Source organism: Cucurbitaria berberidis (assembly GCF_010015615.1).
Source record: "Cucurbitaria berberidis CBS 394.84 unplaced genomic scaffold K460scaffold_1, whole genome shotgun sequence".
Taxonomy (NCBI): Eukaryota; Fungi; Ascomycota; class Dothideomycetes; order Pleosporales; family Cucurbitariaceae; genus Cucurbitaria; species Cucurbitaria berberidis.
The window spans coordinates 6,887,784-6,914,397 of record NW_024468935.1 but is presented as its reverse complement, the minus strand read 5'-3'; the positions used below and the strand labels follow the sequence as shown (position 1 = coordinate 6,914,397).

At 52.6% G+C, this 26,614-nt stretch overlaps 13 protein-coding genes across 13 annotated transcripts; 9 read left to right on the top strand and 4 right to left on the bottom strand.

Moving 5' to 3' along the window:
- Nucleotides 1-181: 181 nt before the first annotated feature.
- On the bottom strand, nt 182-2,051 carry K460DRAFT_299873 (uncharacterized protein; the record flags this gene model as incomplete). The annotated part of the gene is made up of 3 exons (XM_040929815.1): nt 182-1,338; nt 1,389-1,866; nt 1,914-2,051. 3 exons carry the CDS (start codon nt 2,049-2,051, stop codon nt 296-298), a joined length of 1,659 nt encoding a protein of 552 aa, XP_040794668.1. The 3' UTR covers nt 182-295.
- A 1,186-nt stretch (nt 2,052-3,237) lies between these two features.
- Nucleotides 3,238-3,868, top strand: K460DRAFT_274148 (uncharacterized protein; the record flags this gene model as incomplete). Its single annotated transcript, XM_040927938.1, has 2 exons — nt 3,238-3,697; nt 3,759-3,868. 2 exons carry the CDS (start codon nt 3,238-3,240, stop codon nt 3,866-3,868), a joined length of 570 nt encoding a protein of 189 aa, XP_040794667.1.
- Nucleotides 3,869-4,408: 540 nt separating this feature from the next.
- K460DRAFT_271819 (uncharacterized protein) lies at nt 4,409-5,614 on the top strand (the record flags this gene model as incomplete). The annotated part of the gene is made up of 1 exon (XM_040927759.1): nt 4,409-5,614. The coding sequence occupies one exon, from the start codon at nt 4,409-4,411 to the stop codon at nt 5,612-5,614; it is 1,206 nt and encodes a 401-aa protein (XP_040794666.1).
- A 135-nt stretch (nt 5,615-5,749) lies between these two features.
- K460DRAFT_271426 (uncharacterized protein) lies at nt 5,750-6,432 on the bottom strand (the record flags this gene model as incomplete). The annotated part of the gene is made up of 2 exons (XM_040927723.1): nt 5,750-6,161; nt 6,215-6,432. The coding sequence occupies 2 exons, from the start codon at nt 6,430-6,432 to the stop codon at nt 5,750-5,752; spliced, it is 630 nt and encodes a 209-aa protein (XP_040794665.1).
- A 2,077-nt stretch (nt 6,433-8,509) lies between these two features.
- On the top strand, nt 8,510-10,709 carry K460DRAFT_362861 (uncharacterized protein). The gene has a single exon (XM_040932717.1). It carries the CDS (start codon nt 8,975-8,977, stop codon nt 10,220-10,222), a length of 1,248 nt encoding a protein of 415 aa, XP_040794664.1. The 5' UTR covers nt 8,510-8,974; the 3' UTR covers nt 10,223-10,709.
- A 530-nt stretch (nt 10,710-11,239) lies between these two features.
- Nucleotides 11,240-13,144, top strand: K460DRAFT_373956 (intramembrane protease 2; the record flags this gene model as incomplete). The annotated part of the gene is made up of 2 exons (XM_040934628.1): nt 11,240-12,138; nt 12,190-13,144. 2 exons carry the CDS (start codon nt 11,240-11,242, stop codon nt 13,142-13,144), a joined length of 1,854 nt encoding a protein of 617 aa, XP_040794663.1.
- Nucleotides 13,145-13,578: 434 nt separating this feature from the next.
- On the bottom strand, nt 13,579-15,773 carry K460DRAFT_373955 (ferric-chelate reductase; the record flags this gene model as incomplete). Its single annotated transcript, XM_040934627.1, has 2 exons — nt 13,579-14,557; nt 14,611-15,773. 2 exons carry the CDS (start codon nt 15,771-15,773, stop codon nt 13,579-13,581), a joined length of 2,142 nt encoding a protein of 713 aa, XP_040794662.1.
- Nucleotides 15,774-16,358: 585 nt separating this feature from the next.
- K460DRAFT_362857 (Ctr copper transporter-like protein) lies at nt 16,359-17,682 on the top strand. The gene is made up of 2 exons (XM_040932716.1): nt 16,359-17,268; nt 17,323-17,682. Exons 1-2 carry the CDS (start codon nt 16,790-16,792, stop codon nt 17,432-17,434), a joined length of 591 nt encoding a protein of 196 aa, XP_040794661.1. The 5' UTR covers nt 16,359-16,789; the 3' UTR covers nt 17,435-17,682.
- A 281-nt stretch (nt 17,683-17,963) lies between these two features.
- On the top strand, nt 17,964-19,143 carry K460DRAFT_325687 (uncharacterized protein). The gene is made up of 2 exons (XM_040930601.1): nt 17,964-18,625; nt 18,681-19,143. Exons 1-2 carry the CDS (start codon nt 18,221-18,223, stop codon nt 18,930-18,932), a joined length of 657 nt encoding a protein of 218 aa, XP_040794660.1. The 5' UTR covers nt 17,964-18,220; the 3' UTR covers nt 18,933-19,143.
- Nucleotides 19,144-19,300: 157 nt separating this feature from the next.
- Nucleotides 19,301-20,438, top strand: K460DRAFT_362855 (nascent polypeptide-associated complex subunit beta). Its single transcript, XM_040932715.1, has 4 exons — nt 19,301-19,362; nt 19,451-19,537; nt 19,771-19,944; nt 20,012-20,438. The coding sequence occupies exons 2-4, from the start codon at nt 19,492-19,494 to the stop codon at nt 20,275-20,277; spliced, it is 486 nt and encodes a 161-aa protein (XP_040794659.1). The 5' UTR covers nt 19,301-19,362; nt 19,451-19,491; the 3' UTR covers nt 20,278-20,438.
- A 400-nt stretch (nt 20,439-20,838) lies between these two features.
- K460DRAFT_362854 (FAD/NAD(P)-binding domain-containing protein) lies at nt 20,839-22,499 on the top strand. The gene has a single exon (XM_040932714.1). The coding sequence runs from the start codon at nt 21,127-21,129 to the stop codon at nt 22,399-22,401; it is 1,275 nt and encodes a 424-aa protein (XP_040794658.1). The 5' UTR covers nt 20,839-21,126; the 3' UTR covers nt 22,402-22,499.
- Nucleotides 22,500-22,669: 170 nt separating this feature from the next.
- Nucleotides 22,670-23,928, top strand: K460DRAFT_299846 (exoribonuclease family protein). The gene has a single exon (XM_040929814.1). It carries the CDS (start codon nt 22,717-22,719, stop codon nt 23,773-23,775), a length of 1,059 nt encoding a protein of 352 aa, XP_040794657.1. The 5' UTR covers nt 22,670-22,716; the 3' UTR covers nt 23,776-23,928.
- Nucleotides 23,929-24,227: 299 nt separating this feature from the next.
- On the bottom strand, nt 24,228-26,593 carry K460DRAFT_402085 (G2-specific protein kinase-like protein nimA; the record flags this gene model as incomplete). Its single annotated transcript, XM_040936492.1, has 4 exons — nt 24,228-25,930; nt 25,986-26,391; nt 26,443-26,495; nt 26,554-26,593. 4 exons carry the CDS (start codon nt 26,591-26,593, stop codon nt 24,228-24,230), a joined length of 2,202 nt encoding a protein of 733 aa, XP_040794656.1.
- Nucleotides 26,594-26,614: the final 21 nt, after the last annotated feature.

Here is a 26,614-nt window from a genome sequence, read left to right as displayed (position 1 = left end):
AGTCATCGCCTCGATGATGATTTAGGAAAGCGTGAGAATTTGAAGAGCGGCAATTAGAGGCCCAAGACAAACTGATCCACTTGAATGCGTATTCGTTGCTGTTAGAATGATGTGGTGCGTAGCAAGGGTAGTTAGTGGAAGCAGCTGTTCCGGCGTTTAGCCTACATAAAGGTAAGAGATCCGTGGCTAACGAAGCGAAGAGAGCCCGCCTTAAAGAATGTCCTTGACCTACGTCTACACTATACCAGATCCAAAGGCTTGAGAGGAAAGACACGTTCTTCCTCGTCGATACGTCCTAAGATACCACATACCCAGACTCCTCCAACCCTAATCGCACATTCAACGTCTTCATCCTAGCCATAATTTTCTCGCTATTCGCCTTCGTCAACTTCTCCGCCTCGACCCTCGCTTCCTCTACCAGCTTCTCCTTCTCCGCCTTGAGGTCTTCCTTCTCAAACCTCTTCTTCCACATCCCGACATAATTGACATGCGATTGCCTGATCCAGATATGCCACCACATCTCCCTTGCCCACTCGGTTAGAACTTGTTCTGTGGCACCTGCATAAGTGGCGTCTGCCCAGTGCATTTCGAAGTCTTTGCCGTGGGGCGTGGGGAGGAGATAAGGTGTCCCAGTGGAGGGATCGAAGCGCGTCCAGCGCGCAAGACAGAGGAGTTTGGCTTCACGAGACATATTGGCCGGTGGCGGATAGGGCGTGCAGGCCAATGGAGGTGTGCGTGGAAGAGCATCGAGGTAGACAGGTATGTCCCATGGCTCGCTTGGAGGCGTGAGAGGGTGTGTCTTCGTTGGAAGAATTTTAGACAAGGTCACATCGCGGCCGGATCCCTTACCCATATGTGAACAAGGTGATGGTGGAATTATTTCGCTAATCTCCATCGGAGGGAGCTGCGCTGTCGCTGAGGCTGGCTGCTTGATGACGATCTTGGGCTGTAGGAAATCGTCCGTCCAACCATTCCTCTCGGTAGGAATGGCGTTGGCAATCGCCTCTCTCAGCTTGTGCTCTTCTAGCACCTTCATGTAAGCAGATCGCTTGATATAATACTCTGTTGCGATGTGCGGGAACATGTTGAAGACTTTCTCGCGAACAGCTGCTCTATTTCGCTTGTACCATGCCTGCAACTCGTTGTTCTGTACGTCAAAGCGTTCAGTGTTTTCAGCCGACAACTGATAGCCTGGATAGTGCTCCGGAATCCATTCTTTAAGGAAGTATATCCAGTGTGGTGAGCGATCTTCAAGGCGGTCGAAATACTTCTCTTCAGCCAAGCGCGCTGCAAAGTGTGCTGGGTTGAAGAGCCAGGAGCTAGCAAAGTACTCATAGACTGTGAGTTATAGTTAATTTAATTCTAGCCCATACAAACAGTGCACTTACTCTCGTCTTCGGTCCTGAACCCCGCGTTAATGATCCTCCTATCTAGACCAACAATCCTCAGTAGATCCTTCGCATCTCTGCTAACCCAAATCATGCTTCCAGGGAAATTGGTCTCTTCGATCTCTTCCACACGAAGATGTAGTCCCTCAGGGTCGATAGTAAGGCCCAGCGGCTTGACCATACTGCCGATAATCTTGCTATTGCTAGCGTAGTTCAGCTGGAACGTGTTCCACTCGAATGATTTCGGCTTGAAGCAGACCTTGACATCGACTTGGATAAAGTAATCATCGTCGGGGTCAGGGGCAGCAACAGCAAAGTACATGCAGTCGGGATTAAGAAAGCCGCGGCGTCCATGGATGGTATTGAATGCGGCTTTGATAGCGTGGATGGTTCCTTTCCAGTCGAAAGTTTCGATTGTCTTACTGGTAGGAGAGTGAAGTGGTCCGGAGACGAAGAAGTCGACATCGCCATAGTCATGCTAAACATGTCAGCAAACACTTAATCTACAATGTCTATGGATCATACCTTGCACGGCATCTCAGTGGCCACAACAACGTGAGAGAAGATCGTGTGTAGTGCGGTAGTTAGTTGCAACTTGACCTGGTTATAGACAGTAGGAGGCATGCGAGGGCAGTGGAGGCGCTTGAATGCGTGGCCACCCATGGTGGACGAATTTCTAGTCGTGACACCTGTGAGGAAGAATAGAGTAGTCTGGATACCTTCGAGTCGCCTCCAACAGCCGAATGGTTCGCACGCTGAAGTTTCGTCTAATGATGAGTAGTTTGTTCTTGGGAAGGAGATCGTGTATAAAATAGAAGAGCCGGAACCGTTGCCCAAGATACTTGATAACGAAAGCGGTAAAGGTAACGGTAAAGGTAAAGGTAAATGTGGAAATGTAGCTTGCTGCTTGTGGGCAGATCGAGACGAGTCCCTCAAGGTAAAGGAAATACGAGCAGCTGTGTTCACTGCTTGACCTACAAACGCCTACAAGCTGTTATACAGTCTCAAGAAAGTAAAACGAATGTGTATAAACCAAGTCGATCTCGCTATCAGCTGATAGCAATGCATGCGGCCAGTGTCTCCTATGTTCATGTTCACATACTAGTGGAAACCAGACCATGTCGCAGTACTGTGAACCTACAATATATCAGATTTATAAAAAAGGAATAAAAGTGTATGAAACATTGAATTGACAGAGAAGACTTACAAAGGTGCATCCACGACCAGAGTGGAAGCATTTTATAAAAGAAAACAAGCTTCATCTAATTTGAAACAGCACTGCTCCAGTGTCAGATGGCAACAATACGGACTACACTGCGGTTGCAAATCCGTGACATCTGGGAAGTCACTCAAAGCGGTCTATATGACGGTGGTGAGTATTCTCGTCAGAAGCAAAAAGCACTTCCAAGAACATGGCTAACTTGGAGTTTGTTCGACAAAGCCAGATCGGGGCGTCTTAGAAGCTATCTAAGACTTGCCGTGATACTGCATCATCATGTCAAGATGATACCGCTCGCAGTTTGAAGGATTGCACAATCCAAGATGTGCAGATAGAAACCTGCTCTAGTATCGATACCGCAGGAATGTTTACCACAGGAAGTTTGGCATTCACGCGCCTTGCCTCTGGAGCCCAACACACTCATGCTCAGCACCGTGGCACAGCATTGCGGGGCGCGGGAGTTGATTCGGCGAGGGCGTTCCGTAGCATCGGGAGAACTGGTATGCTGTGCTTCACTCCCCCGTCTTGTGATCTTCTTGTGCGGCGCAGTTCAGCCTTGAGCGCTTACTCTGAGTACATATCAGCACCACAAACACCACCCAAGTTCCACGCCGACAAGACAACTCCACCATGGCTATTGCACGCCTCCAGACCATAGTCGCCTGTATGACATGCGCTGAGCCCAAGGACACCACGTACGCCGACGAGAAGCTCGCGCTCCTTCGCGACGATGACATCCGCTGTGCCATAGATATAGCAGACGATGTGGTCAACACTATGCTCCGCACCGCGACTACCGGTCACGCGTTACGAATGCAACTCGACTCCATCGTTGGCGTCTATGGCTGGAAAGAAAACATCGCGAAGTGGGTGCTCGAGAAACTCACGTTAGCCCTCCAAGACGCACACGAGACGCTCGGTCCAGCAATGCGCGATGCATACCACAAGGCCTGGGACGTCGCTCGGAGCATCGAAGGCTTCGTTATCGAGCACCCGATCATGTGCACGATGATCGCCTTGGGCGTGCTAGCCATACTATCTCCCTGGGTCCTCGAGGCGCTAGGATTCGCGGAAGCAGGGCCCGTTGCAGGTAACTATGTCCCCAAACAACACCACCGGTTATCGAGACTAAACAAAGCGCGTCCATGCAGATACTTTCGCCGCATGGTGGCAGTCGACATACGGCGGGCTCGTGCCAAAAGGGTCGTTGTTCTCTTTCTTGCAGCGCTTAGGCATGACGTGGCATCTCCTTTGCATCTAATAATAAGGAGAAGGAAGGAAGGAAGGGGGTGAGGGATCGGAGGATGCACCCCTACGAGGAAAGAGAGACTGGCTGGGAAGCGAAATCTCGATAGAATCCCCGGAATCGATACATCGCACGGGCGGTTAATGATAATAATAATAATAAGGCATGTATGCGATCGTACCTGGCGGGGATCGATGAATGGATGGGAGATGCACCCTGGTCGTTGTGTTTCTCCTGTGATGTCATTCCTCAGGGACGTACCTTGGGCGTTAAGCGACATGCTACATGTGGACTTTGCCCGTTTCAACAAGCGAAGAATGGACCGAGAGATTGCGATGTACATTTCAGACCCTGAAGATCCCTTTTTTTAATTCTATGCGCATTGTTGGTGGTGGGGACGTGTGTGACATGGGACGAGGACGCGACCGCGAACCCCTAGCGCTAGATTTGTTTTCGCACTGAGAATCCGCCCAATGCACGCGAAATCACGTTGTCGGCCCAATTCATCCATCTACGTCATCTGCAACATCCCTCCGTTGGTACTGTCATCTCAAGATGGAGCTTTTTACTTTCGGCGTCAACGCTCAATTTCCACCCGCTTCCACCCTCACCGCCGAAGCAGCCACAATCCTCTGGGCGTCATGGTGCGATGTGGTGATTGCAAGCCAAGACCACACAGACTTGTGGACAGTTGAATACAGAGGCACAGGCCTCACCGCCGCCCAAAAAGATCACCTAGCTCGTGATGAGCACATCAAAACCGCCGTTAGCAAGGATGATAGCACAGTCCACTTTTTCGGCGGCGCAATGCACGACGGATTGCGAGGCTATGTCATCTCGAGCCCCGACGCCTCAAGCACCAAGAACGAGATAATCATCTTTGCCACGGAACTAGAGATAGAAGAGGGGCAACCAGACTTCCAAGTCTTCCCAGTGAACGAGAGTCACAGGATAATAGATATCAACGTCTCAAGTAGTGGGGATGTATTCCTCAGCGCAACGAACCGCGTAACCAACCAAGCGCAAATCCTCCACGTCTCCTGCCTATCAGATCTGCAAAGACACCTTGCTTCACATTCCCCTCTCCACTGCATCACCAATAGCACACCTCTCGCTTCCTTCATCCCCACACAATGGGAAATAAATGCAACGACCAGCACCGTCCTCGATCATGAGGGTAAAGTCTACACCTCAACTCGTGATCCACGGTACTCGAAATGTCTTGGCCGGGCATACGAAGGTAACTCAACTTTTGAGCCTGTTCCCTACCTTTCCGAGACATGCGTTGCAAAGGTGGCGTCGTGCGGGTATATGAGTGCGGCTGTGAGTACCGACGGGGAGTTATTTCTGTGGGGCCAAGCGTGTCCCGGGTCGACGGGTGAGCTTGGAGTGCTGAAGGAAGTAGATATGTCGGAGTACAACGGGAGCGAAGTGCGGTCGGTAAGAACGGGCATCTGGGCTGAAGGCGAGCAAGATGATTTTATCAAGTGTCTGACGGTATGCATTGAGGGCGAGGAGGCGAGGGTGCATGATGTTGCGATAGGAAATGGACATCTCCTGGTTGCTGCGCAAGTGCCAGGGTGTGAAGACGGGGGGAAACAGGCAGTTTTCGCTGCGGGAGATAATAGCAGGGGGCAATTAGGCCTAAGTACGCAGGTGGGTTTTGTGGAAGAGTTCGAAGAAGTGCTATCATTGAGAGGCAGGTGCATTAAGCAATTAGTAGCGGCAGGGTGGTCTAGCTTCGGAGTAGCAAATATATGACAAAGGGTAGAACAGAGACTTGCACTTCTTGGTAGCGAGCACCCTTGAATATGGCATCAGATGATAAAGTGGTTGGACAGACTAGGAATTCCAGCAAAGGAAAGAATACACCTTGTTGCGACCCACCTCACTTCATCAAAGACAGCCACAGCTTGGAGAGTCGCCACAGCAAGTCCCGGCCTTTTGAAACTCCGATGCTGGCCCCCGTTCAACATCAAACGTTGGAGCCCACGGTTCCTGATGACCATCATGGAAGGTACCTTGTGGCGGCGGTGCCTGCAAGCTGTCTTGGAGACAGATGCTTGTGGTTACTGTTATTGAGGACTGCCTGCTGTGTGAAATCTGCGACCTGCGGGTGGTGGGGCGAGTGAGCCTGCACGATAGCATTTTTTCAAACACAGGGCGCAAATACGGACAGCAGGCGACTATAATCCCAGTGCTTATCTGGGTGATGGACCATATCAATGTGGCGCCTATACCGAATGTTATGTCGCCCAGGTCCACATTTGCAAACGAGTTGATGCGGAGTCCGCCGATGACGATGCTGCTAGATGGCTGTTAACAAACCCCCATAGAGACTTGGTGTGCTTAACGCCGCACAGCAAACCCAAAGCGAAGATGGCCGTGATTGCAAGCTTGCTCGTTAGGCGAAGCTGCAGTCTCCAAACAACGCAATGAGGCAGTATCCAGATGAGGCCGTCTAGTGCAATTCCAACTGACGCCACGGTAATGCGAAATGATCTCAGCGTGAAGCAGTAACGAGGGTTCTCCAAGGGTATCGTATAGTTGTACTTCAAAGGTTGGCAGTGTAGCAGCATGCCGAGGATGGAGGTAAGGCCCAAGGCAATGAAGGCAAAGATGCAAAAGCACGCTACGCATGAAATCAACAAGGATACGTAAAAAGAGGTTGAGGGGGTTTTGCTTCGATAGATACCAATGCGTCTCAGCCATGGATGTGTTTTGGTATAAAAGGTGCGGAGGAAGAAGATGGAGATGGCGCATCGTGTCGAAGCTAAGCTCGCGGCCATGGGCATTCGGTATAACCATAGTATCTGCATGTGTGAGTCCTGCATTCGTGTCTGGTAGTTTTTTGTCCTACGAAGAGTGTCCTTTTGAGCTTCCCCGTTGTCGCAAGGCCTACATGCTGACGGACGAGCCTAGCGGCCATCGAGACCACAAACGCTGCTACAACCATGTATAGAAACAGCAGCGCCAAGATCAATAGTGTATCGTCAATGGTCCATACTAGTCGCATCGAGCGTTTCGCGAAGAAGCGCGCGACGAAGAACAGCAGAGGTAAACCAGAGAGGAATACGGTGGCAGTGACATAGGATGCGAGTAGCATTGACTGATCCAAGACGAACTGGAAAGGATACGAGGGAACGACGGGGCACGAGTGCTCTACGAGGCCGTTGTGCGCATTGGGGAAGACGGAGGTGTCGGAAAGCGAAAAGGGCAAGTAGGTCTCGGAATAGATTGTAAACTTCAGAGAGCAGCCGAAAAGGGAGAGTGACGGATGGATGGCATAGACACAGACGTACGCGATGCTGTTGCCGGTGCAGTTTTGTGAGGTGTAATCAAGATGGCGCAGTTCGGGAAGGCACGGCCGAAGTCATTGCTGGCAGGAAAGTTTTGGCCAATGTCGCTTGCCTTTTGCGGCAGTTGCAGCGACAGGGTTCGGCTGCTGGACTGGGGTTTCAGTTGTGGTTGGAAAAAGAAAGAGACTCTGCCAACGATTCGAGTACCTGAGTACTTTGTGGGCTGTTTCACGACGCAATCAACCGTTTTTCGAGGGTTTCGAGGGATCATAGTCAGGGCCGTGGCGTTCTCTTATTACTAGATAGCAGACTTGGTGACTATACAGTGCCAAGTTGGATACGACTCGGACTCGGACTCTCTCTGACCAGGCTCGGGTGTCAAGGTGCGAGTTCGGTGAGACGAAGCCGAACAAGGCGACCGGCGGAACAGATTGGAGATGCCCAAAGGCCTGACCATGCATGGCACAAGACGACTCTGAAGATGTATAGCCAGGTAGCTAGCTAGTGTCAGGTTGGGCTAGGGTGTTGGGTGCCCTGATTCTGGTCGTGTTTGTTCGGAGAGAAGCTCAGGCCTTGGTGTTGAGAGGTGGTCCAGGATTACGCCGGAACTGGCGAGCCGAGAGGAGCGCGTACCACGCCTCGCTCCACTCGGATCGCGACGTTTCCCAGTACAAACCTTGTGCGAGGCAGCAGGCCGCTTGTGAGCCAGTTCGAACGCGTTCACGGGGCTGTGGGTTACGTGGACAGGCGCTGGTCGAAACAGGACAATTTTAGGTGTGTCGGGCATTTGCCCAGTCAGGGCGGGGTTTGTCAGGCGCATCCTTGATTGGCAGCAGTGGGAGCAGTGGAAGCAGTGGGAGCAGGGCTGATCAAGGCAGCAGTAGGAAACACAGACAGCTGCCGGACGGGCAAGGGTGGTGTCGATCTCGATGATCTTGCCAGTGACTCTGTATGCGTTTCGCTTGCTGTGACACTGGTATGTGGTGTAGTGGGTACAGTGGATGCGTGTAGGAGTGAGTGAGTGCGTCGTGGCTAGCTAATCAGCTGATCAGCTAGTCAACCATTGACTCTCTCGAGCGCTTCGACTCGAGGAGGCAGACGAGACGAGACAAGACGAGACTTGATGGCCCAAGGCGGTAGTCGGACGCTTGGAAAAGAAAAATGCTCCTGACTAACTTTAACTGCCCTCTATTGCCACTACATTGTGATGACAGGCATCAGGGGAGGAGATAGCTAGTTGGCCTGGTCTACGCGTCCATTGGCCAACACCCTCTTAACGCTAGCGGCTTCCGGCATTGTGGACGACGCCATGGGCAGGGGGGACAGCAGTTCGTCCTGTTCGTCCTGTTCGTCCTGTTCCTTTGCTTCGTCCTGGGCGGGTTTTTTTTGCGCCCAAGCCCGCGGTCCAAGTCTCGTAAACGTCATGTGCCCGCAAAGACCCTGGTCGGCCACCAAACGCGTTTTTGGGCTTCGAGTGCCGCTCTATTCCCAGCGAACCTAACAAAAGGGCTGCCATCCATGGCTGGTGGGTGAGTCGGAACCGAACTTGGTCCACACTCATAGTAGCGGCCTGTCCGATTCCCTTCGCACCAACCTACCACGACCACTCTTTTCTGCTTCCTAAGCTGCATCGCTATCCGCTCTCTCCGCACAACGCTCGCTCAGCACGTATATACAGAGCCGCCTGCCAACCTCGCCCAAGGCGATTACACTCTCTCTTCAAGGGCTCCTTTGACAGTACACAACTTGGCACTGCTCCTCCCGCTGCCATGACCTGGGACTCGTAACCCACTCTTCCCGACCTTTACAACTGCACACAACCATGGAAAGTCGGCAGCCTGAACCACCTGCGAGGGCCGAGAGTCCTCGACCCAGCACACAAAGACAGCGAAGCAACTCCTACCCCATCGTCGAAGCCTTGGGATGCTCGACACCAGAGGCACAACTATTGCTGGCAGAGGGCAGGGCTGCTGTCAGCAAACGCCGAGCTCATAGTCGGCGTAACCACTCAGTCAATGACGGAACCATCACCACCTTTGACCCTCGACACCACTTAGACTTTCTCAACGGCCCTGCACCTGCACCCGCACCCGTACCAACGTGTGAGCAACAGAGACCAGCGCCATTCGAAGCCAGAAACTCCCACGCTAGGATACCTTCCGATGCATCGGACCGGAGCACTGCTACCGTGGTTGCACAGCCTCGCGAGGACGACTCCCGCACCACCACGCCCACGAACCCGAATCCCCTGGGAAATTACTCGGCCAACCTGGCACAATTCATCAAAGCCCAGCTAAGGAACATACCCACCTACACCCCTGGTCATGACCCCACCTCGCCTCGCTCATGTCCGGATCTGTCTATCCGTGCCCAAACACCGCCACAACCACCAAACCAAGTAGTAAGACGACCCATAGAAGCACCCAAAGTCATACAGATTCCCCCCATTCGGCCACCAATGCAAAGTCAGTTCTCAGCTTGGAGCTCAGCCGACGATGATACCGATGACGATGTGCCTTCGATGCCAAATGTCCAGCATCATTATCCTACCAACGACAACATGTCCAAGGGAAGCAACTATACCCCTTCAGTCCTAGGCTTTTATGAAGGCTCAACCCACTCCTCGTTCTTATTTTCCTCTACACCCGTCGACGAGGAAGAGGAACCCGATACGGCCAAAGCCTTTACCTTCCCCGACCAGTCTGCTGAACTAGCACCTTCGCCCGCGTCTCACCATGACGGCGACTACCCTTCCTCCGACCTCTCGCGCCCACAACTCACTTCATTGTCAGCGCCGTCAGCCAATTCATCAGCCTCAAATTCCTCATACTTCGACTGCAAGCGACCCATTTCCCTAACGGCTCAGCTAAAAGACCGCATCATAGCTGCAGTCACGCCTCCCACTCGGCAAGGCAAGATGCTCACGGCTGTATCGCCATGGGAAGGGTCCGCCCTCACCAATGTACACGATGTTTTTGTCGAGTCACAACACCGCGTTCATGTTGATGGCATGTCCTTTGACATGCAGAGAGACTTCATCATGCCCAATAGCATGGGCACAACCTGCTAACCTCTCCTTTCTTAATCAGCACCACCACCTCATTTCCTTATCAGTATTATTAATGTTCGCGTTCCGGCGCTGTTGTACATATAGGCCTAGGAGCTGGGTCAGCCGGTCTTGCCCATTACTCCATGGTCTTTCCCGCAATCTCTTTTCCACTTGTTTTTTGGTCTAAAATAATTGTCTTGTAATCATTTGGGTTTGGAGTAAAGTATAAAGGGACTGCTACTCTCCGGGTTGTCCTGTTTCAGTTTGGTTCGGCGTCTGCTTTGTCTCCAGTTGGAGCTCGCTTCTTTAACTCGATATCCAGCACATGACGAGTGTACGACGCACACGATACCATTTCTTTTTGGGGAGTTTGCTTCAGAAATTGTATATACAAGTGGAAGGGGACGGTCCGTAGAGCCGGACAGCGGCGGCAACAAGCACGTTAGTCAAACCAGTACATGGATGCATGTACCTATATTTCATAGCAATGGCATGATTGCGCATCAAACTGGTTCTTTACTACTGGTTCTTTACTACATGGTGCTGTTAGCGGTAGTGAACTTCGGGCCCGCCGGTGGACTAGTGATGCAGACATGCATGGATGTAAGCAGACACTAACAGGCACTGGATAATAGAGTTCAGATCGATGAGGCTGCTCGATGCAAGGCCCCAGCTCGTGCAGATCTGGGGACGGGAAGAGACGCATTGCCGATCAGGACGCTACGTCATTCGTGTTTGATTGGTTTGCTCTCAATGTCAAACACCAAGACAGCTGCCGCACGCACCTAGCAAACACGGATTATACGCTCTGTTAACACATGTCGGGTAACTTTTCTGGTCGCGCTACCTGACCTCTTCAGCATCTTCGTCACCCTCCCCACCATCCTACCCGCGATTCAAGTGGCCAACTGGACACGTTGACGTTCCACGACCTGACTTTGAGGGTCGAGACACCACCCACCCCACCACGAAGCTACGACCTTGTTGAAAGTCCTATAAGACTGGCGTAGATACGGTATCAACATTCTACGCCTCATCATGGCAGAAACAGACCCCAGCCTCCTCGCGCAGTTCCTCGGGCGCGCGGCTTACGAATTCTCCAACATCCAGCCCATGCTACCCACCTACATCCACCTAATCGCCTCAGCGCTCTTCCCCATATACGCAGGCGCCCATGCCTCGCTCTCTCGACCGTCGTCTGCCGCGAAGCCCACCAAGCAGAAGCGCAAGGCCGAGGATGACGACTCTACAGACGATGAGGAAGACGAGGAGGAACAACGCATCATGGAAGGCCTATCACCCACAGACGCCATCCTCATGCCTCTTTTCGCAGGGATGGCTCTCGCATCGCTGTACTTCCTCCTCAAATGGATGAAGGACCCCGCGCTGCTGAACAAGATCCTCAATGCCTACTTCGCCATCTTCGGCGTCTTCTCCGTCTCGCGGCTCGTCACGGACGTTCTTGACATTGGGCACTCGATTATATACCCCCGGCGACATGTCGTGGGCGGTGCGCTTTATCACGTCAACGGTACAGAAGAGAAGGCAGTGCCGGTAGCAGGCAACATCAAGGACAAGCAGCCTATTGTGTCACCTCTGCCGGGCTTCTTGGCTAGGATATCTCTGCCCGACCGTGCAAGGAAAATGCTGTGGGCCGATCGCGCGATGCCTGGGAACAAGTGGACGTTGAGGCTGTATCTACATCGCATGTTCGCTGGCAGGTTCAAGGTGGGGCCACACGGTATTGTTGGTGTCCTGGCTGGCTTGACTACCGTGGCATACTTCAACTTGGTCGATAAGCCATGGTATCTGACGAACCTGCTGGGCTTTGGGTTCTCATATGGTGCCCTGCAGCTCATGTCGCCAACGACATTTGGCACGGGTAGTCTCATCTTGTGCGCGCTGTTCTTCTACGACATTTACTTTGTTTTCTTCACGTAAGTTCTTTCCTGCCGTTCCTTACGGAAAAGCTGCTAACAGATGCCTAGACCCATGATGGTAACCGTAGCCAAATCCCTCGACGTCCCTATCAAGCTCATGTTCCCTCGCCCCGGAATGACCGACGATCCCAACGCAGCCCCATCCCACGCAATGCTCGGCTTGGGCGACGTCGTACTGCCTGGCATCATGATTGGCCTTGCCCTCCGCTTCGATCTATACCTCTTCTACCTCCGCCGACAGGAACGCATCCCCGCAGCCGCTACGGGCGAGGAAGATGACGTGAAAAAGCCAAAGTACTTCTCCCTCGCAGGCCGCTGGACTGACCATTTCTGGACACACTCGCTCACCGGCCGGCCGCTCTGGGTCTCCTCCAAGAGCCAAGAGAGCAAACCCGAGGCCCCGTTTACCTTCCCCAAGACATACTTCAAGGCCAGTCTTGTGGGCTATGTCGCCGGCCTGCTGGCTACACTCGGTGTGATGATGATCTGGAACCACGCACAGCCCGCACTGCTCTACCTTGTTCCAGGGGTCCTCGGTAGTCTGTGGCTCACAGCCCTGGTTCGTGGCGAAGTAAACTTGATGTGGAGCTACACGGAAGAAATTGCAGACAGCGAAGAGAGCAAGAAGAACGCCGACGATGAAAAGAACGAAAATCATAGCACGAAGGAAGTGGCGAAGAAGACGGAAACACAGAGCGACATTCGGGCGAATGGCACTACTACCACCGAGCTGGCATCAGCAGCTGACAGCGATGCGGACGACGAACAAGCTCAGCATGTCAAGCGCGTAGCGAGCCACCGACCTGAGCGTGAGGTCTTTTCCTTTTCTATCGAAGCACCGTGGCCGTTGAAGAAGCCGCGTTCCGTGCGGAAAGAGTCCGGTGATGGCAAGGGCAAGAAGCAGGTCGATGGCGAGCAGCACAATTGGGTGCCGTCGAAGAACGCTACCCTTAGCCTGAACCCGGATGCTGAGCCTGCGGAGAAGCGTGTTAGGTTGAAGTAGATGGAAACCACGGTACGAGAAGTACTCGGGCTACAAACCCAGTTGGCGGATTGCCAACGGATCCAGAAACGTTTACATAGGAAACAGATGGCTTATGATTGTGCATTGCATTGGCTGCGGACGATAGTGCATAGCGACGGCGTTTCTACGATAGTCGATGAGGGTATAGCATAGCGTAGAGCGACAAGATTTCATTGCTCTCTTTACGTTTCATGTACATCTAAGTACTCTCATGATGGCAATGCACCGAGCTCCGACTCGGTCGGAGCTCCTGCATCGACCCGCCGACAACCAACGAGAACCAGCGTTTTTGTGCAAACTTCTGTTACGCTTTTTTGTGTGACCACTGGTAGAGGGGTTTACCGGCTTTTGAGTAGCTTACTTTTTATGTAATACCTATTCGTGATATATCAAAACTATATAATAAAATATATTTAATACCCAAAACTCTCCGTGTGGAGATATATACCCTGCGCGCCCGTCCCTTTATGCACCGCCCGTTCATCGCTGAGTGAACATACATCGTGCCTGACATCAGCCACCAAGCCCTGCGGCCCGCATACCACGACCGCGGACTCGCCCAGCGCCTGCTCGAGCGACCTGCGGATGATGTCCCTCGTCTTGGGTCTTCCGGCGAAGACGGATATCGCAGGGTGGACTAGAAGTCTTTGTTTGTGGGACGACGTAGGGGTCGAGGATGCGCGGGATATGGGCCGACTCGTTGTTCGTCTCGGATTGGAAAGCTCGCTGGGACTGGAGCAACAACAGCATATCGCGTTGCTGCCTGACGGGGCGTTCTCGTCAACGGTGCTTCGGCAGCAACATGTCCCGTCTGGGCCGCAGGCGTTTTGCGTGACATCCAGATTCTCCGAATCGATGCTCGTCAGTTCCCGGACTGTCTCTTTCTCGTTGTTTGATTTGCCTTCTAATCCTGCTAACTGTGGGCGTCCTCGGTACTCGACGGTCCCGTGCTCGGGAGCTTTTCGTGGCGCGGAATTCGGATTGGGAGCGGTGATAGTGGATAGGAGAGACTTATGTTCTTCCGTGAATGAGTCGTCGCAGGTGACGTATACTGTCAATTCGAGTTTGATATCTCTTAATCGCTCTTGTAGAGACTGGAAATCCGAATAGACGGATGACAGCTGTTCAGCGAACCAGCTAAGCTGTCCCTTGCTCTTGACTACCCATACGAAACGGATGTGGCGTGTAACGGCACCCTTTTTTTTGTTAAAGAATGATGCGCTTTTGCTTGTTGAATCGAGTTTGATGTTCTCTTTCCAACCTTGGACGATATCGCGAAGTAAAGACATGGTGAAGGTAGCACCCGTGCTGCCAGCGAATAGCACGATACTATCGAATTGGCGCAGTGGTCTGTGAGAACCGTAAGGGCCTTCTATTGCCACCGTTCGAAGTCTAACATTGTTGGTTAGATGATGATCAAAATGAGAATAGGACGCAAAACATACCTGAGAGATGCCCCAGATCCGCTATGCTCCTTCTCGGCATGCCTGAAGATGCGCCTAGTGCCACCGCTCTCGGACTTGATTAGGAACTCCATCCGTCCGTCTTCGGGAATCGACGCCACAGTGAAAGGATGGCTTTGCAGGGGGACGACGGAATGGCAGGACAAGAACACATGCTGACCAGGCCTCCAACTGATAGGAGGGTTACGGATGACGACCCGAGTTGTGTTGTGCGGGAGAGGGGAGAATTCCGCTTTGCATGTCAAGAAGCCCCCCGAATGACCTTGCTTCTTCTGTGAGGGGTGGAACACGGAGAAATTGGCGTATACTACTCGCAAAGCTCGGAAGACGCGGTCGAAGGAAAATAGACCGACGGATAGCCAGACGTAGACGTTCATCTCGATGGGGGTATGGATGTATACAAAAGCAAGGAGAAGTGCAAACGAGACCACGTGCTGTATGACGAAGAGCTCGTAGCACCAGCCGCGGATAGGAGTCATGGAGCTGAAGACGATCCACACCAACGTGCACCAAGCGGCAAGTCCTTTCCAGGCAATCTTGCTGTTCTTGAGTTGATAGCCGATGTAGTCGTACGGAGCCCACGCGCTGAAGAAGTAACCCATGTGGAGAGTGGCCGTGAGCAACATGCATCTGGCGCACCACCGATGTATCCAGTTGAGACGTTCATAGCTAACGCCACTGAGGAATCCAATGATGTTGTTCTTGCCCGAAAGCATGAAGATGAGCGGAAGTTGTCCGATTGTAATAACGCCACATCGAAATCCAACGTCTTCCCGAGTGAAGCGGTTGTTCAAATCCAGTCCATAAAGGCAGAGGACAACCAAGACAATCACATTGGCGGTTATCAAGGCGGCTCGACCAACTGTAGGTAGTCTGAGTATCCGGTCCTTCAATAGTATACGGACTGAGAAGTTGGAGGCTTCACGGGTGATGGCGAACAGTGTTGCGCTCCCAAGAGCAAGCCATGACTTTGGCTTGGCAGGCGTTTGTGATCCCGTTCTTGCTGCAGATAGTCGCTGTCTGTACAAGATGTAGGTATAGAGATTGACCAAAGTAGCAACGCCGACTGCGGTTCCAACAACTGCGTAGTACAGTTTTGGAAAGTCTGTGAGGGCTGGCAGCTTGGACATGTGCCCCATGGACATGTGGGTGTGGCTCATGGTGTCTGGTGATGGTGCGCTATGGCGACCTCCCGTGTCGTTTGCGTGTCTTGTCTTCCTGGGACCTCGGGGTGTGGACTGCCTACAGTGTTATGATTGCAAACCGGAATGTGTGACTACCCGTTTTAGAAGGACTGGAGCTGGCCTTGGTTCTCTATCGCATGGTTGCAGTCGTCACACTCTTTTCTGTTGCACTGGCTGGATGGTGTTACACTGTGGCCTTTCGCTGGCACCAGATGAATCGATTGAAGATTCGCTAGGTTGGTGGGTGACAAACAGTCAAAGCTGAGAGGAGGTAGTTCGATAGAAGGTAAACCACCAGTGTCATCAGCCATGGTCAGCCATGGTCCTGGTAGCGGCTGACATGCTTAGGTACTGCAGCACCAGCCGACTGTCCCTCTCAATACAAAGTCATTGTGTGTCGCGGGGGACTGTTCGAGGCCTGTCGGGCGCTATCCAGGCCGTGGCGTTATCAACGCATCGGCCGCTAGCCAAAAGCGGCTAAATCTGCTCAAAGTCGCTCCCTCCCTTCACGGCTCTTTGGACGTCGCTTCCATTCCCGTAGGCTCTGCGCGGCTTGTCATGGCCACACAGATGTCGCATGTTGGTGTACGTCGCCCCTGGCTACATACAAGGGGCAGTCTACGCCTCTAACTGCCGCTGGCCCTCGTTCTGACACTTCACGCCTCAGCCCAGGCTTGACATCTCTTGACTGTCGCAAAAACCTACGCATTCACGCTCACCTATCGACAGCCTAACGTATGCATTGATCCGAACATACTGCCTCGGGTTTCATTGCGAACAGCCAAGGTGTAACCCCACACCGACCCATAGAAGCTTAAAGCAATCGTGCTCCCCGTACCATTCGAACGACAGTCTGGAACCCACTACCTGATCCTTAATATTTGACCACTCCGCGCAGCAACCCACAGAGTCTCTGAGAGACTCATCACCAAGCAAGAACCAAGATCTTACGAACACGGTCGCTTTAAACCGCAATAATGGTCGCTCACGGGGGTCACGAGCCGTCGTCGTCAACGGAGTCGATGGAGTCAATGGCGGGCATGGAATCGACCTCACACGGCATGATGCAAATGGCCTTCATGACAGCGACTAACACACCTCTCTACTCGAAATCATGGACCCCACAAAATGCTGGTCAATACGCGGGAACATGCATCTTTCTCATCCTGCTTGCCATCTCTCTTCGCGCCATCTTCACAGCCAAGTCTTTCCTTGAAGCCAAGGCAATGGAAAGCGCCCTGAAACGGAGATACGTTGTTGTTGCTGGTGAGAAGACGGTTTCCGACCAGGCTATGAACGACGGCAACTCCATGACTGGGATCCTCACAACCAACGGAGTACAAGAGGACGTAAGGATCGTGTCAGCGCCGGTCAAGCACACTCAGCCATGGAGGTTTAGCGTCGACCTTCCGCGAGCACTGTTGATGACCATCGCAGCGGCCGTTGGCTACCTTCTGTAAGTCCTGTAGCGAGTTGGGCGACCCAATATTGTTTGCTAACGCTCGCACAGCATGTTGGCTGTGATGACATACAACGTCGGCTATTTCTTGTCTGTTCTAGCGGGCGCATTCATTGGTGAATTAGGATTTGGCAGGTTCAATCAAGGGGTTATGAGCATGTGAATGAATCACGGTGGTTACATGACTGAATGAGGCGACACGGCAGGTTCCGTGAGGTTCACCCAGCTTCGTCTTCCTTTCGAGTAAAGCAAAGGACATGTCTTGTCGGTGATATAGCAGGGTTTGAGGCCAATCGATAGCCTGTGTGGGATCTGAAATATCAAGATAGCTCTCGAATAGAGTCATCTGTTGCCGCAGGGCTAATTTACAAATGTACAAGGCACACGAAAGACTTGCTTGCAGAACATGGCACGTGTTTTCCGCATCCCTGACATTGTTCCCGCGCCTCGAATCTGTCAACGCGGTGGAACTTGTGCAGGTTGAATGTGCTAGCATGAGTGGACCCCTGTCGCGACGCTAGTAGCTGCCTATTAAACCACTGCTTTGGTAAGAAACTTGCTCAACCACGGCACCTGCATATCATCCAACACGGTCTATACCTGGATGGCTGACTTTAGCAAGTGCCGCCGCTGATGCAGAATCTTGCTCACCTACTGGATCTGCTTGGGGCCTCCCGCGGCTTGAAACAACATGCTCCCATGGCTTGACGCGCCAGCCACGCGAACCTACTGGCACGGAATGCACGGCATGCCGGGGGAGCACCATCGCTGGAGTGCAATAAATAAGGTAGAATGCCCAGGAAATTTCTTGCTGTTTGTAGTTGAGCTTCTTTCTTCACATTAATTTGTCGCGGTCAACAAACGAGCTCGAAAGACCTCCCTCGTCCTATATCAACCTTGCTCCCTCCACATACCCATTCCTATCTCGTACAAGTTCTCAATCGCCAAAATGCTGTCCAACACATTCGTCGCCCTCTCTCTCCTTCCTCTCACCCTGGCCCACTTCCAGCTCACCTTCCCGAAAGCGCGTGGGTTCAGCGACGATGTAGAAAGTAACTTTCCATGCGGAGGCTTCAACGATGTCCAGAAGCAGCGCACCGACTTCCCCATTAGCGGTGGCCCCATTCAGCTTAACATGGGCCACCCGCAAACTAATATCGCAGTTTACGTGGCTATCGGTGACAACCCGGGATCAGGCTTCAGCGTTGTTGCACGCCAACAACTCACCGTCGACGGCCTGGGGAACTTCTGCATCGGTTCAATCAGTCTGCCCACAAGTCTCAACGTCTCGGATGGAACGCTGGCTTCGATTCAAGTAGTTTCGAACAACCACGAGAGTGGCGGTCTCTACCAGGTAAGCCTTTGATACCCCCAAAGCTGACCTAGAACGGTCACTGATCTCCACGTAGTGCGCCGACGTCAAACTAGTGAACACGCAACTCTCCCAAACCGACTACAATAACAATTGCAAGAACAACACGAATGTGCGCGTCAGTCAGGAAAACATTTCTGGTAATCCAAACGGATCGTCCACAAACGCGAGCCCAAGTACAAGCGCGACTGGAGCAACGCCTTCAAGTAGCAAGGGCGCTGCAGCACAGGCCAAGGCCGTCTCATGGGTGTTGGGTGCTGTTGGCCTGGCTGGAATGGCCATGCTGTAGAGTGTGTGGGTCGAGCAGAGAGGGATGACAATTAGCGTTCTGACAGTCCATGTTGCATTATACCAATTCCTAGAAAGTCTTTCATCAGATGCCTCCAAGGCTCGAAGCACTTGGTGCTCTCAATGCATGTGCAATCTTTCCTTTGACTCTCGCAGCCTGAAAAGTCTTTAAGACGCATCTAGCAGTAAGCAATTGATCGGTTACAGTGATGACCATTATCGTAGTATCAATGGTTGACTGTATGCGCTACTTTGAATAAATGCATGGATTATACTTAGTGTTCAGTTCACGGGAACCGTCGATTTTGAGGCTGCGGGGATTTAAGCTTCGCAAGCGAGGCACACAATCGGCGCATCCGGTGAGTTTCTCCGATGCCCGCATCAACTTCAACACCACTCTCACGTTCGACTCCCCGCGCACGATCCCGAATCTAGGTGAGTACCGAGCTTATACTCGTTACAGGCTTCTCTTTCATTCTCTCGGATTTTTTTCTGAACCCGCAGCTGACTGTCCCGCCGCCACAGCTCTTCACCAGTCGTACTTCCCCTCCACCGCAAATATGGATCAGGCCAAGTTGGCGCGTATGCAAGCGTCAGTGCGTATTGGTATGTTCTTCCCTCCATTATTAAGCTGAAGAGCTTTTGAGAAATCATTATACTGGATATATAGAGTATACAGTGGGCTAACATGCGTGTGAATAGGGTAAGCAGACATCTCCATCTTCGACGGCCCCGCCTCAATCCTCGGCACCAACACGCGAACCACCAAAACTACCTTCATACCTTGCAATGTTGGAATAAATTGGAGAATCAGAACTTGGGGCTAATTGGGCAATGCAGAGGCAAGGGCACTCCCCGCAGGAAGATCAAGAAGGTGCACAAGAGCGCCGGCACCGACGACAAAAAGCTACAGACAGCGCTCAAGAAGCTCAATGTACAGCCAATCCAGGCCATTGAGGAGGTCAACATGTTCAAGAGCGACGGAAACGTCATCCACTTCTCGGCACCAAAGGGTGGGTCATCTCCATGATTTTCGTACATTGCGATGAAGCAGTTGGTCATGTGCTAACATTGGTGCAGTCCACGCCTCGGTACCGGCCAACACCTTCGCCATCTACGGCCACGGCGAAGACAAGGAGCTGACAGAGCTCGTCCCCGGCATCCTCAACCAGCTCGGCCCCGACTCGCTTGCATCGCTGCGCAAACTCGCCGAGAGCTACCAGAGCATGCAGAAGGAGAAGGGCGAGGATGGCGACAAGAAGGATGACGACGATGAGGATGACGATGACGACATCCCGGATCTCGTTGCGGGAGAGAACTTCGAGTCAAAGACTGAAGTCGAGTAAGCGCTTGTCTACTGAACAGCCGGAGGGACAAGGTGGTAGAGCCTCGGAAGGTGCATGTGCAGTAACGACCTACCGAATGTATTTTGGTATGGAAGCCTCTTACGCTTCTATGCAATTGACGACCTTTTCAGCTGGCTGTCGCAGCGGGTCTTGCATGCGGATACCGGACTGGCGTTATGTCTCGAAAAAGATACGGAATGAATAAAGTCCTAGCACGCTACCCACGTCACCTTCCTGGGCCTCTTTTGACGGTGTTGTGCAAATTATGAATATGATTACTCGTTGAAAGCTCATATTAGTTCCCCATTCTTGAGCCGCTCTTCGAGATAGAGCCACCTCGCGTCCTCTTTTTAGAAATGGCACGCCAGAACATGATTTCATGATAAACATGCGACTAATTTCATAACCTTGAGCATGTCATCATCCACCCGGATCGGCTACAGTCAGCTCGGCTAGCAGGGCTGGAGTGAGCCTAAACGCGATGTGGCTAGGAACGCAGCCAAGAGGGAATCTCACATTGGTGCCAACTCAATGTATGCACAACACAGTCATGCAATTGATAAGCATAACAAGCAAGCAGACAGCGAACGTCAAACAGGGGGTATAAGAAGCTATATATTCCTGTTGGGATGTGTCTGCTTCAAATCGAACATTTGCGCTTCTCCGTTGATATCCCGCTGTCGGTTCCCCAACCAAAAGTCCTAAGGCGTTCCTGGCGCCTATAATCCTATAACAAGCCCTGGAGCGCGTCACATACTCGATTAACTTTGCGCCGTACTCTCAATCTCCTTCCGTGTTTTCATCCTTCTTGATACCCTTACCCAGCGCGTTCTCTCAGCATACAGCAATATGAGCGAAACCATACTCATCCTGGGCGGTTCCTTTGCGGGCATAAGCGCAGCGCATTATGCTCTCAAGCACGTTATCCCACAGCTACCCAAGAAAGAAGGCGTTACGTACAATGTTACGATTGTCAATCCGTCCAAAGACCTCTATTGGAGAATTGCGGCACCGAGAGCGTGCGTCTCGAAGCAGCTGATGCCCGCAGACAAGATCTTCTACCCAATTGAGCCGGCATTTACTTATGCTTCCTCAACATTCAAGTTCGTACAAGGTTCGGCGACGCATGTTGATTCTGCTGGTCAGACGGTATCTGTTACGACTGTGGGAGGGGAGCAGCAATCAATTCCCTACTCTGCGCTTGTTGTTGCTACCGGTTTTACAACGCCTAGCCCGCTATTTACGCAAACGACTAACGCTGCTGCGCTTGAGTCGACCTACGATGTCTTTCAGCAGAGCCTGAAAAACGCCAAGACGGTTGTCGTTGGAGGTGGAGGGCCAGTCGGCGTTGAGACCGCGGGTGAAGTCGCTGAGATCCTGAATGGCAAGCCAGGCTTCATGGCTTCTGCGCCTAAGAATCCGAAAGCGAAGGTCACACTCATATGCGGCGACAAGAAGCTACTGCCCGTTCTCCGCGAATCGATCGCCAAGACAGCACAACAGTTCCTACAGCGACTTGGATGCGATGTCACCTACAACACCAAAGTCGTCTCAGCGACCAAAGTAGGAGATCAAGAAGGAGCAAAGACAAGAGTCGAGCTTTCGAACGGCGAAACCATCGAAGCGGACATCTACATCGATGCGACCGGTACGCGACCGAACACCAGCTTTCTTCCCAAAGAATGGCTCGACAATCGCAACCGCCTCGCCTGTAACCCCCAAACCCTCCGTGTTGAGCACTCGTCTGCCTCCCGCATCTACACCGTTGGCGACGTAGGCTCCTACACTCGCGGCGGTGTGATTGATATCTACAGCGCTGTCCCCGTCGCAATGACGAACCTCAAGAACGACCTGATCGCCCACATTACTGGAGAAGCACACAAAGGAGACAGACACCACACCCCGGATCTGAAGGAGCAGCAGATTTGCCCGATTGGGACGCAGAAGGGTGTCGGCGCGTTTGCGGGGTACAGAGTGCCGAGCCAGATGGTGTGGCTTATTAAAGGAAGAGACTATTTGATCGCAAATTTGGCGGAGGGGATTATGAGGGGCGACCAGTTCAAGAAGGAGGGCAAGTGGACTCCGATTCAACAAGCTGGAAAGGCTGGGCTGAGTTCAGGTTAAGGCGGAGACTCGTGTTGTGGAGGAATAGCCCGTGAGAGTAATGGACGTGTAGCTATAATTCTAATATAATTCTTTTAATTCGAATCCTCAATATTTGGTAAAGACGAGCCGATTCCCGTACTATCAAAAGAAGTGAGAGAGCTTGTGGCTTCGTTTCCTGATCATCCGCCATGCCCCGCCAAAATTAAGCTTAAACTTAGCTCGAGGCTCAAGCTCCAAAATTTCTAGCGGAACATCATCACCATTCAAGCTAAAACAACCAAACCCTAGCAATCTGCCTCCTTCGATTTAAGACGACACGTTAAATCCTCCACGATGGCGGCAGCAGCATCGGCTCCTCCACCTGCTCTCACATTTCCTCGCCCTATCTTCGCAGCCGTGTCCTCGCATCCATTTCTCCAAGCACACCTCTCGTCAGACCAGTCTAAGAGGACCTTGCGCGCCAATGGCCGCACAGCACATGAGTTCAGAACACCGGGCATAAACACTGGAAGCTTGACGCACTGCAATGGCTCTGCCGTCGTACGATTAGGCAACACAACCGTAGTCTGCGGTGTACGGGCAGAAATACTGAAGGAGGAGGACATACCAGGCACGTTCGCGGATCCTGTCTTAACAGCAGGAGGGAGCGATGACAATGACGACAGTGCCGACGATGGAAATGAAGTAGAGGCGGCGCGGTTACTCGTACCCAATGTCGAACTATCCACTGGCAGCACACCATCCCACATCCCCGGCAACGCACCGTCTACCTTTGCGCAAACCCTCATAACTCGCATACGCTCCCTCCTACATAGCACACGCCTCCTTCGCGCCTCGGATCTCCGAATACTACACCAACCGTCCACCAATCCCGAAGATCCCGACGTCCCAGCTGAAACGGAATTGAAGGGATACTGGGTCTTGTATCTGGATGTCTTCTTCATCTCCATAGACGGCAACGCCTTGGATGCATCTTGGATCGCTATTCTCGCTGCGTTGAGGGATACGCTCATCCCACGCGCCTACTTTGACGAGGAATACGAGGGGATACTGTGTTCAGACAGCCCCAAGGAGGCGCGACGACTGCGCTTACGAGGTCTACCGGTTCCTAGTTCGTTCGCGGTGTTTGAGGGTAGGCAAGAGGCTGAAAAGGGGGATGGCGAGGATTGGGTCCTGAGTGATCCAGATGCATTTGAGGAGGCGGTTTGTCGGGAGAGTGTGACTGTGGTTGTGGACTGTGCCAGCGCAGGGAAGGGCACAAACGATGCGATGATTAGGAGAGTGGAGAAGAGTGGGGGTGGGATTGTGAACAGGGAGGAGTTGAAGGGATTGGTTAAGAGGGCTATAGATCACTGGAGTGTGGTCGAAGGTGCACTGAGTGGAAGGGCTTGAAGAAGACAGCAATACAGAATATGATACCCGAATGCATTGCGGCGTCACCAGTAGGAGAAAGGGACACCATGGATCACTTGAAGATTGCGGTAAAATTCAAATAAGAGATAACAAGCGTACAATAAACCCGAGGATCCAACCCGTCCTTAACGCCTATCCTGTCAACCATATCGCCGAAAGATGCTAGTATGCTGGCTGAGATGAGGCGGTAAACAAAAAAACCCAGAAAATGATGCCTTCATGACAAAGGGAAGAAATAGTAAGACGGGATGCAAGACAATGCTCGCTCATGCCGGACGCCATAATCCCCATTTTCCTCTTGTCCAAACGCGTATCCAGGTCGCAATCCTGCGTCTTTGGTCATCTCTCATCCTTAGTCTTGATCGCCTATGTGTGTGCGCATCGTTGTACCAATGTCGTTGTGATAATCGTAGCCCTTAGCTCGCACTGGCTCACCGAACCATGCGCTTGTTTCGCACAATAAAAGGGCTAGGCATCTCGAGCTCCGTGTCTGGGTCCCAGACTGCCGGGGGACTCGTGCCTGCACTGCGTCCCTTGACTGGGCTTCTCCTACCGAATCCGAAGCCCTTCTTACCCTCGTCTTCACTCATGGCTTGGGCTGGGATGCCACGCGCTTGCTGTAGTTCAACGAGGGTTCGGCCCTGGATGCCGCCGTTGTTACGCATCGCTTGGATCCGAATGGCTTCGTTGCCCCTCTTAGTAGGGAGGCCAACGGAGGGTGCTGACTTCGCGGCAAGGCCTGTCTTACGAGGCGATGTCGAGAGGGCATCGGCAGATTTTGACTTTGGACGGCTCGGTGATGTGGCCACAATTGGAACAGCTGAGGCAGGACGTGGTTTGCTTGCCTTGGGCGCATGTAGATTGGGTGTACTGCCCAGCCGGTGGTTCGCCTTCAGTAGTGGGGCCTGAGCATTCGCAAGAGCTTTGAAGGGATCTTCGCCCCCTAATCGACCGCCTGAGGCACTGCGGGTACGGGTAGGCGAGGGCAGAACTGGCAAGTCATCGTCATCGTCGAAGTCGCCGTTCCATTCGGCGTCAGTTGGAGATGGAGGGACCTCTGCTTCCCACTTCTTCGCGCCCTCCTTCGCTGCGGCAAAGATGTTCTGGCGCGGTTGTTGATTACGGCGGGGAGAAAGAGAGAGACCGGCGAGTGATGCTGGCGCGGGGGAAAGGTCGGCCATTTGTACGTCCATGGGCGACGCTGGCTGCGCGAACATAGTCCTCGCGCGGGAGAGGGGAGCACGAGACGCGCGTTTGGGCTTTGCTTTGACGGTGACGTCCTCGGTGGAGTCATCGAGGGAAAGAGAGGACATGTCCGTGCCGCTGGCGAAGTCAGAGTTGGTATCTACCGTGCTTTGCGAGCCGTTCATGATAGCTGTCTCAAGGTCTGTAGGGAACAGAGCTCCCTGCTCGGTCGCTGGCATGAGCGGTGTATTTGATCGAGGAGCCAGCTTGGGCGAGGTGCTCAACCGGTTCGGGTACTTCTTGAGTGCTGCTTCCACCCGTTTATTGACTTCCTCTTCAAATTTTGACTGGAGTTGCGCCAGCTCCCTCTGGACCCGCTGTTCGGTCTGTACCTTTACTTGCCGCTCAATCTCCAAGCGGGCCTTTAGCTCCCACTCACGTCGCAGTTGGTCGTCGATCTCCTTCCGTATACGTCCAATCCCCTCGTTGGCCTCCTTCTCTCGTCGCGCGGCGAGCATCTTCTGTTCTCTCAGATCCTGACCGAGCTTGACAACCTCTTGCTCCTTGCGCATGAGCTTCACGATGGGGAGGTTTAATAGTGCTGCAGTATCCGGGCGATGGTCGGGTGTCGTCTGTAAACAACTAGCAATGACCTTTCGCAATTCGGCCGAGTAACATGCGGGGATATCTGGATAGCGACCCAGTTTGATCTTTTGGATCAATTCGAAGTGCGTCTTTGCATTGAATGGCGGGGTCTTCGCACACATCTCATATATAATACACCCAAGGGCCCAGATGTCGGAATGTGGGCCGTATTGCTCGGCTTTGCAGATCTCGGGGGACATGTAGAACGGCGTGCCAACATATGTGGATGCAAAGTCATGGGATTGGAGGATCTTTGAGAGGCCAAAGTCGCCTAGCTTGACTGAATTGTCATCTCCGAGAAAGACTGTTTTGTCGTTAGTACGTGCGGTTGGAGTGACGTTGTATGTCCAAATACTCACTGTTCTCTGGCTTAAGATCCCTATGAAGGATCATGGGCCTCCTTGAGTCTCGGACAGGCTTTGCATTCGCAACGAGTCCCATGACATTACGGCCAGCGGCAGGCGGGTCTTCACCATAGTGACAGCGGTACAGCGCGCTGACAATTTGGCTGAAGATGCTCCACACAAACTCCTCCTCGCACACCTGGTTTTTGTTCTTCAGGTCCCGAATGACTCGGCCCAAATCGCCATTTCCACAGTATTCCATGTATAGGTGCAGGTCTTGTGACGCCTTGATGTGGTCGCGCTCGAAGTAGGCGACGATGTTGGGGTGTCGGAGCTCCTTGAGGATGGACAGCTCGGATTGGAGTTGCTCGCGCTCCTTCTGAGACATCTTGAGGTAGCTGATTTCCTTTCGGCAGAGGATCTATGCTACGGTTAGCGAATTGGGGTGCACAATGCAGACTTGGTTCCTTACATAGCCATCCGACTTGCGCTTGACCTTGCGGATGATTCCAAAGGAGCCATGGCCTACCGACATGTCAGTATATCTATACAGTCTGGACGAGTTGATTATGGAATAGCGCACCAATCTTCTCCAGAACATCGTATTTGTCGTCCTCGGGCATGGTGTAAATATTGCTATTGCG

What these genes read in the sequence shown, in the direction of transcription:
- K460DRAFT_362861 (XM_040932717.1), top strand. Translation starts at nt 8,975, where the DNA reads ATGGAAAGTCGGCAGCCTGAACCACCTGCGAGGGCCGAGAGTCCTCGA.
- K460DRAFT_362857 (XM_040932716.1), top strand. Translation starts at nt 16,790, where the DNA reads ATGGTCGCTCACGGGGGTCACGAGCCGTCGTCGTCAACGGAGTCGATG. An exon ending in GCGGCCGTTGGCTACCTTCT is followed by an intron (nt 17,269 to 17,322) that starts GTAAGTCCTGTA and finishes ACGCTCGCACAG; the next exon opens with CATGTTGGCTGTGATGACAT.
- K460DRAFT_362855 (XM_040932715.1), top strand. Translation starts at nt 19,492, where the DNA reads ATGGATCAGGCCAAGTTGGCGCGTATGCAAGCGTCAGTGCGTATTG. An exon ending in GCAAGCGTCAGTGCGTATTG is followed by an intron (nt 19,538 to 19,770) that starts GTATGTTCTTCC and finishes TTGGGCAATGCA; the next exon opens with GAGGCAAGGGCACTCCCCGC. An exon ending in CCACTTCTCGGCACCAAAGG is followed by an intron (nt 19,945 to 20,011) that starts GTGGGTCATCTC and finishes ACATTGGTGCAG; the next exon opens with TCCACGCCTCGGTACCGGCC.
- K460DRAFT_299846 (XM_040929814.1), top strand. Translation starts at nt 22,717, where the DNA reads ATGGCGGCAGCAGCATCGGCTCCTCCACCTGCTCTCACATTTCCTCGC.
- K460DRAFT_362854 (XM_040932714.1), top strand. Translation starts at nt 21,127, where the DNA reads ATGAGCGAAACCATACTCATCCTGGGCGGTTCCTTTGCGGGCATAAGC.
- K460DRAFT_325687 (XM_040930601.1), top strand. Translation starts at nt 18,221, where the DNA reads ATGCTGTCCAACACATTCGTCGCCCTCTCTCTCCTTCCTCTCACCCTG. An exon ending in AGAGTGGCGGTCTCTACCAG is followed by an intron (nt 18,626 to 18,680) that starts GTAAGCCTTTGA and finishes ATCTCCACGTAG; the next exon opens with TGCGCCGACGTCAAACTAGT.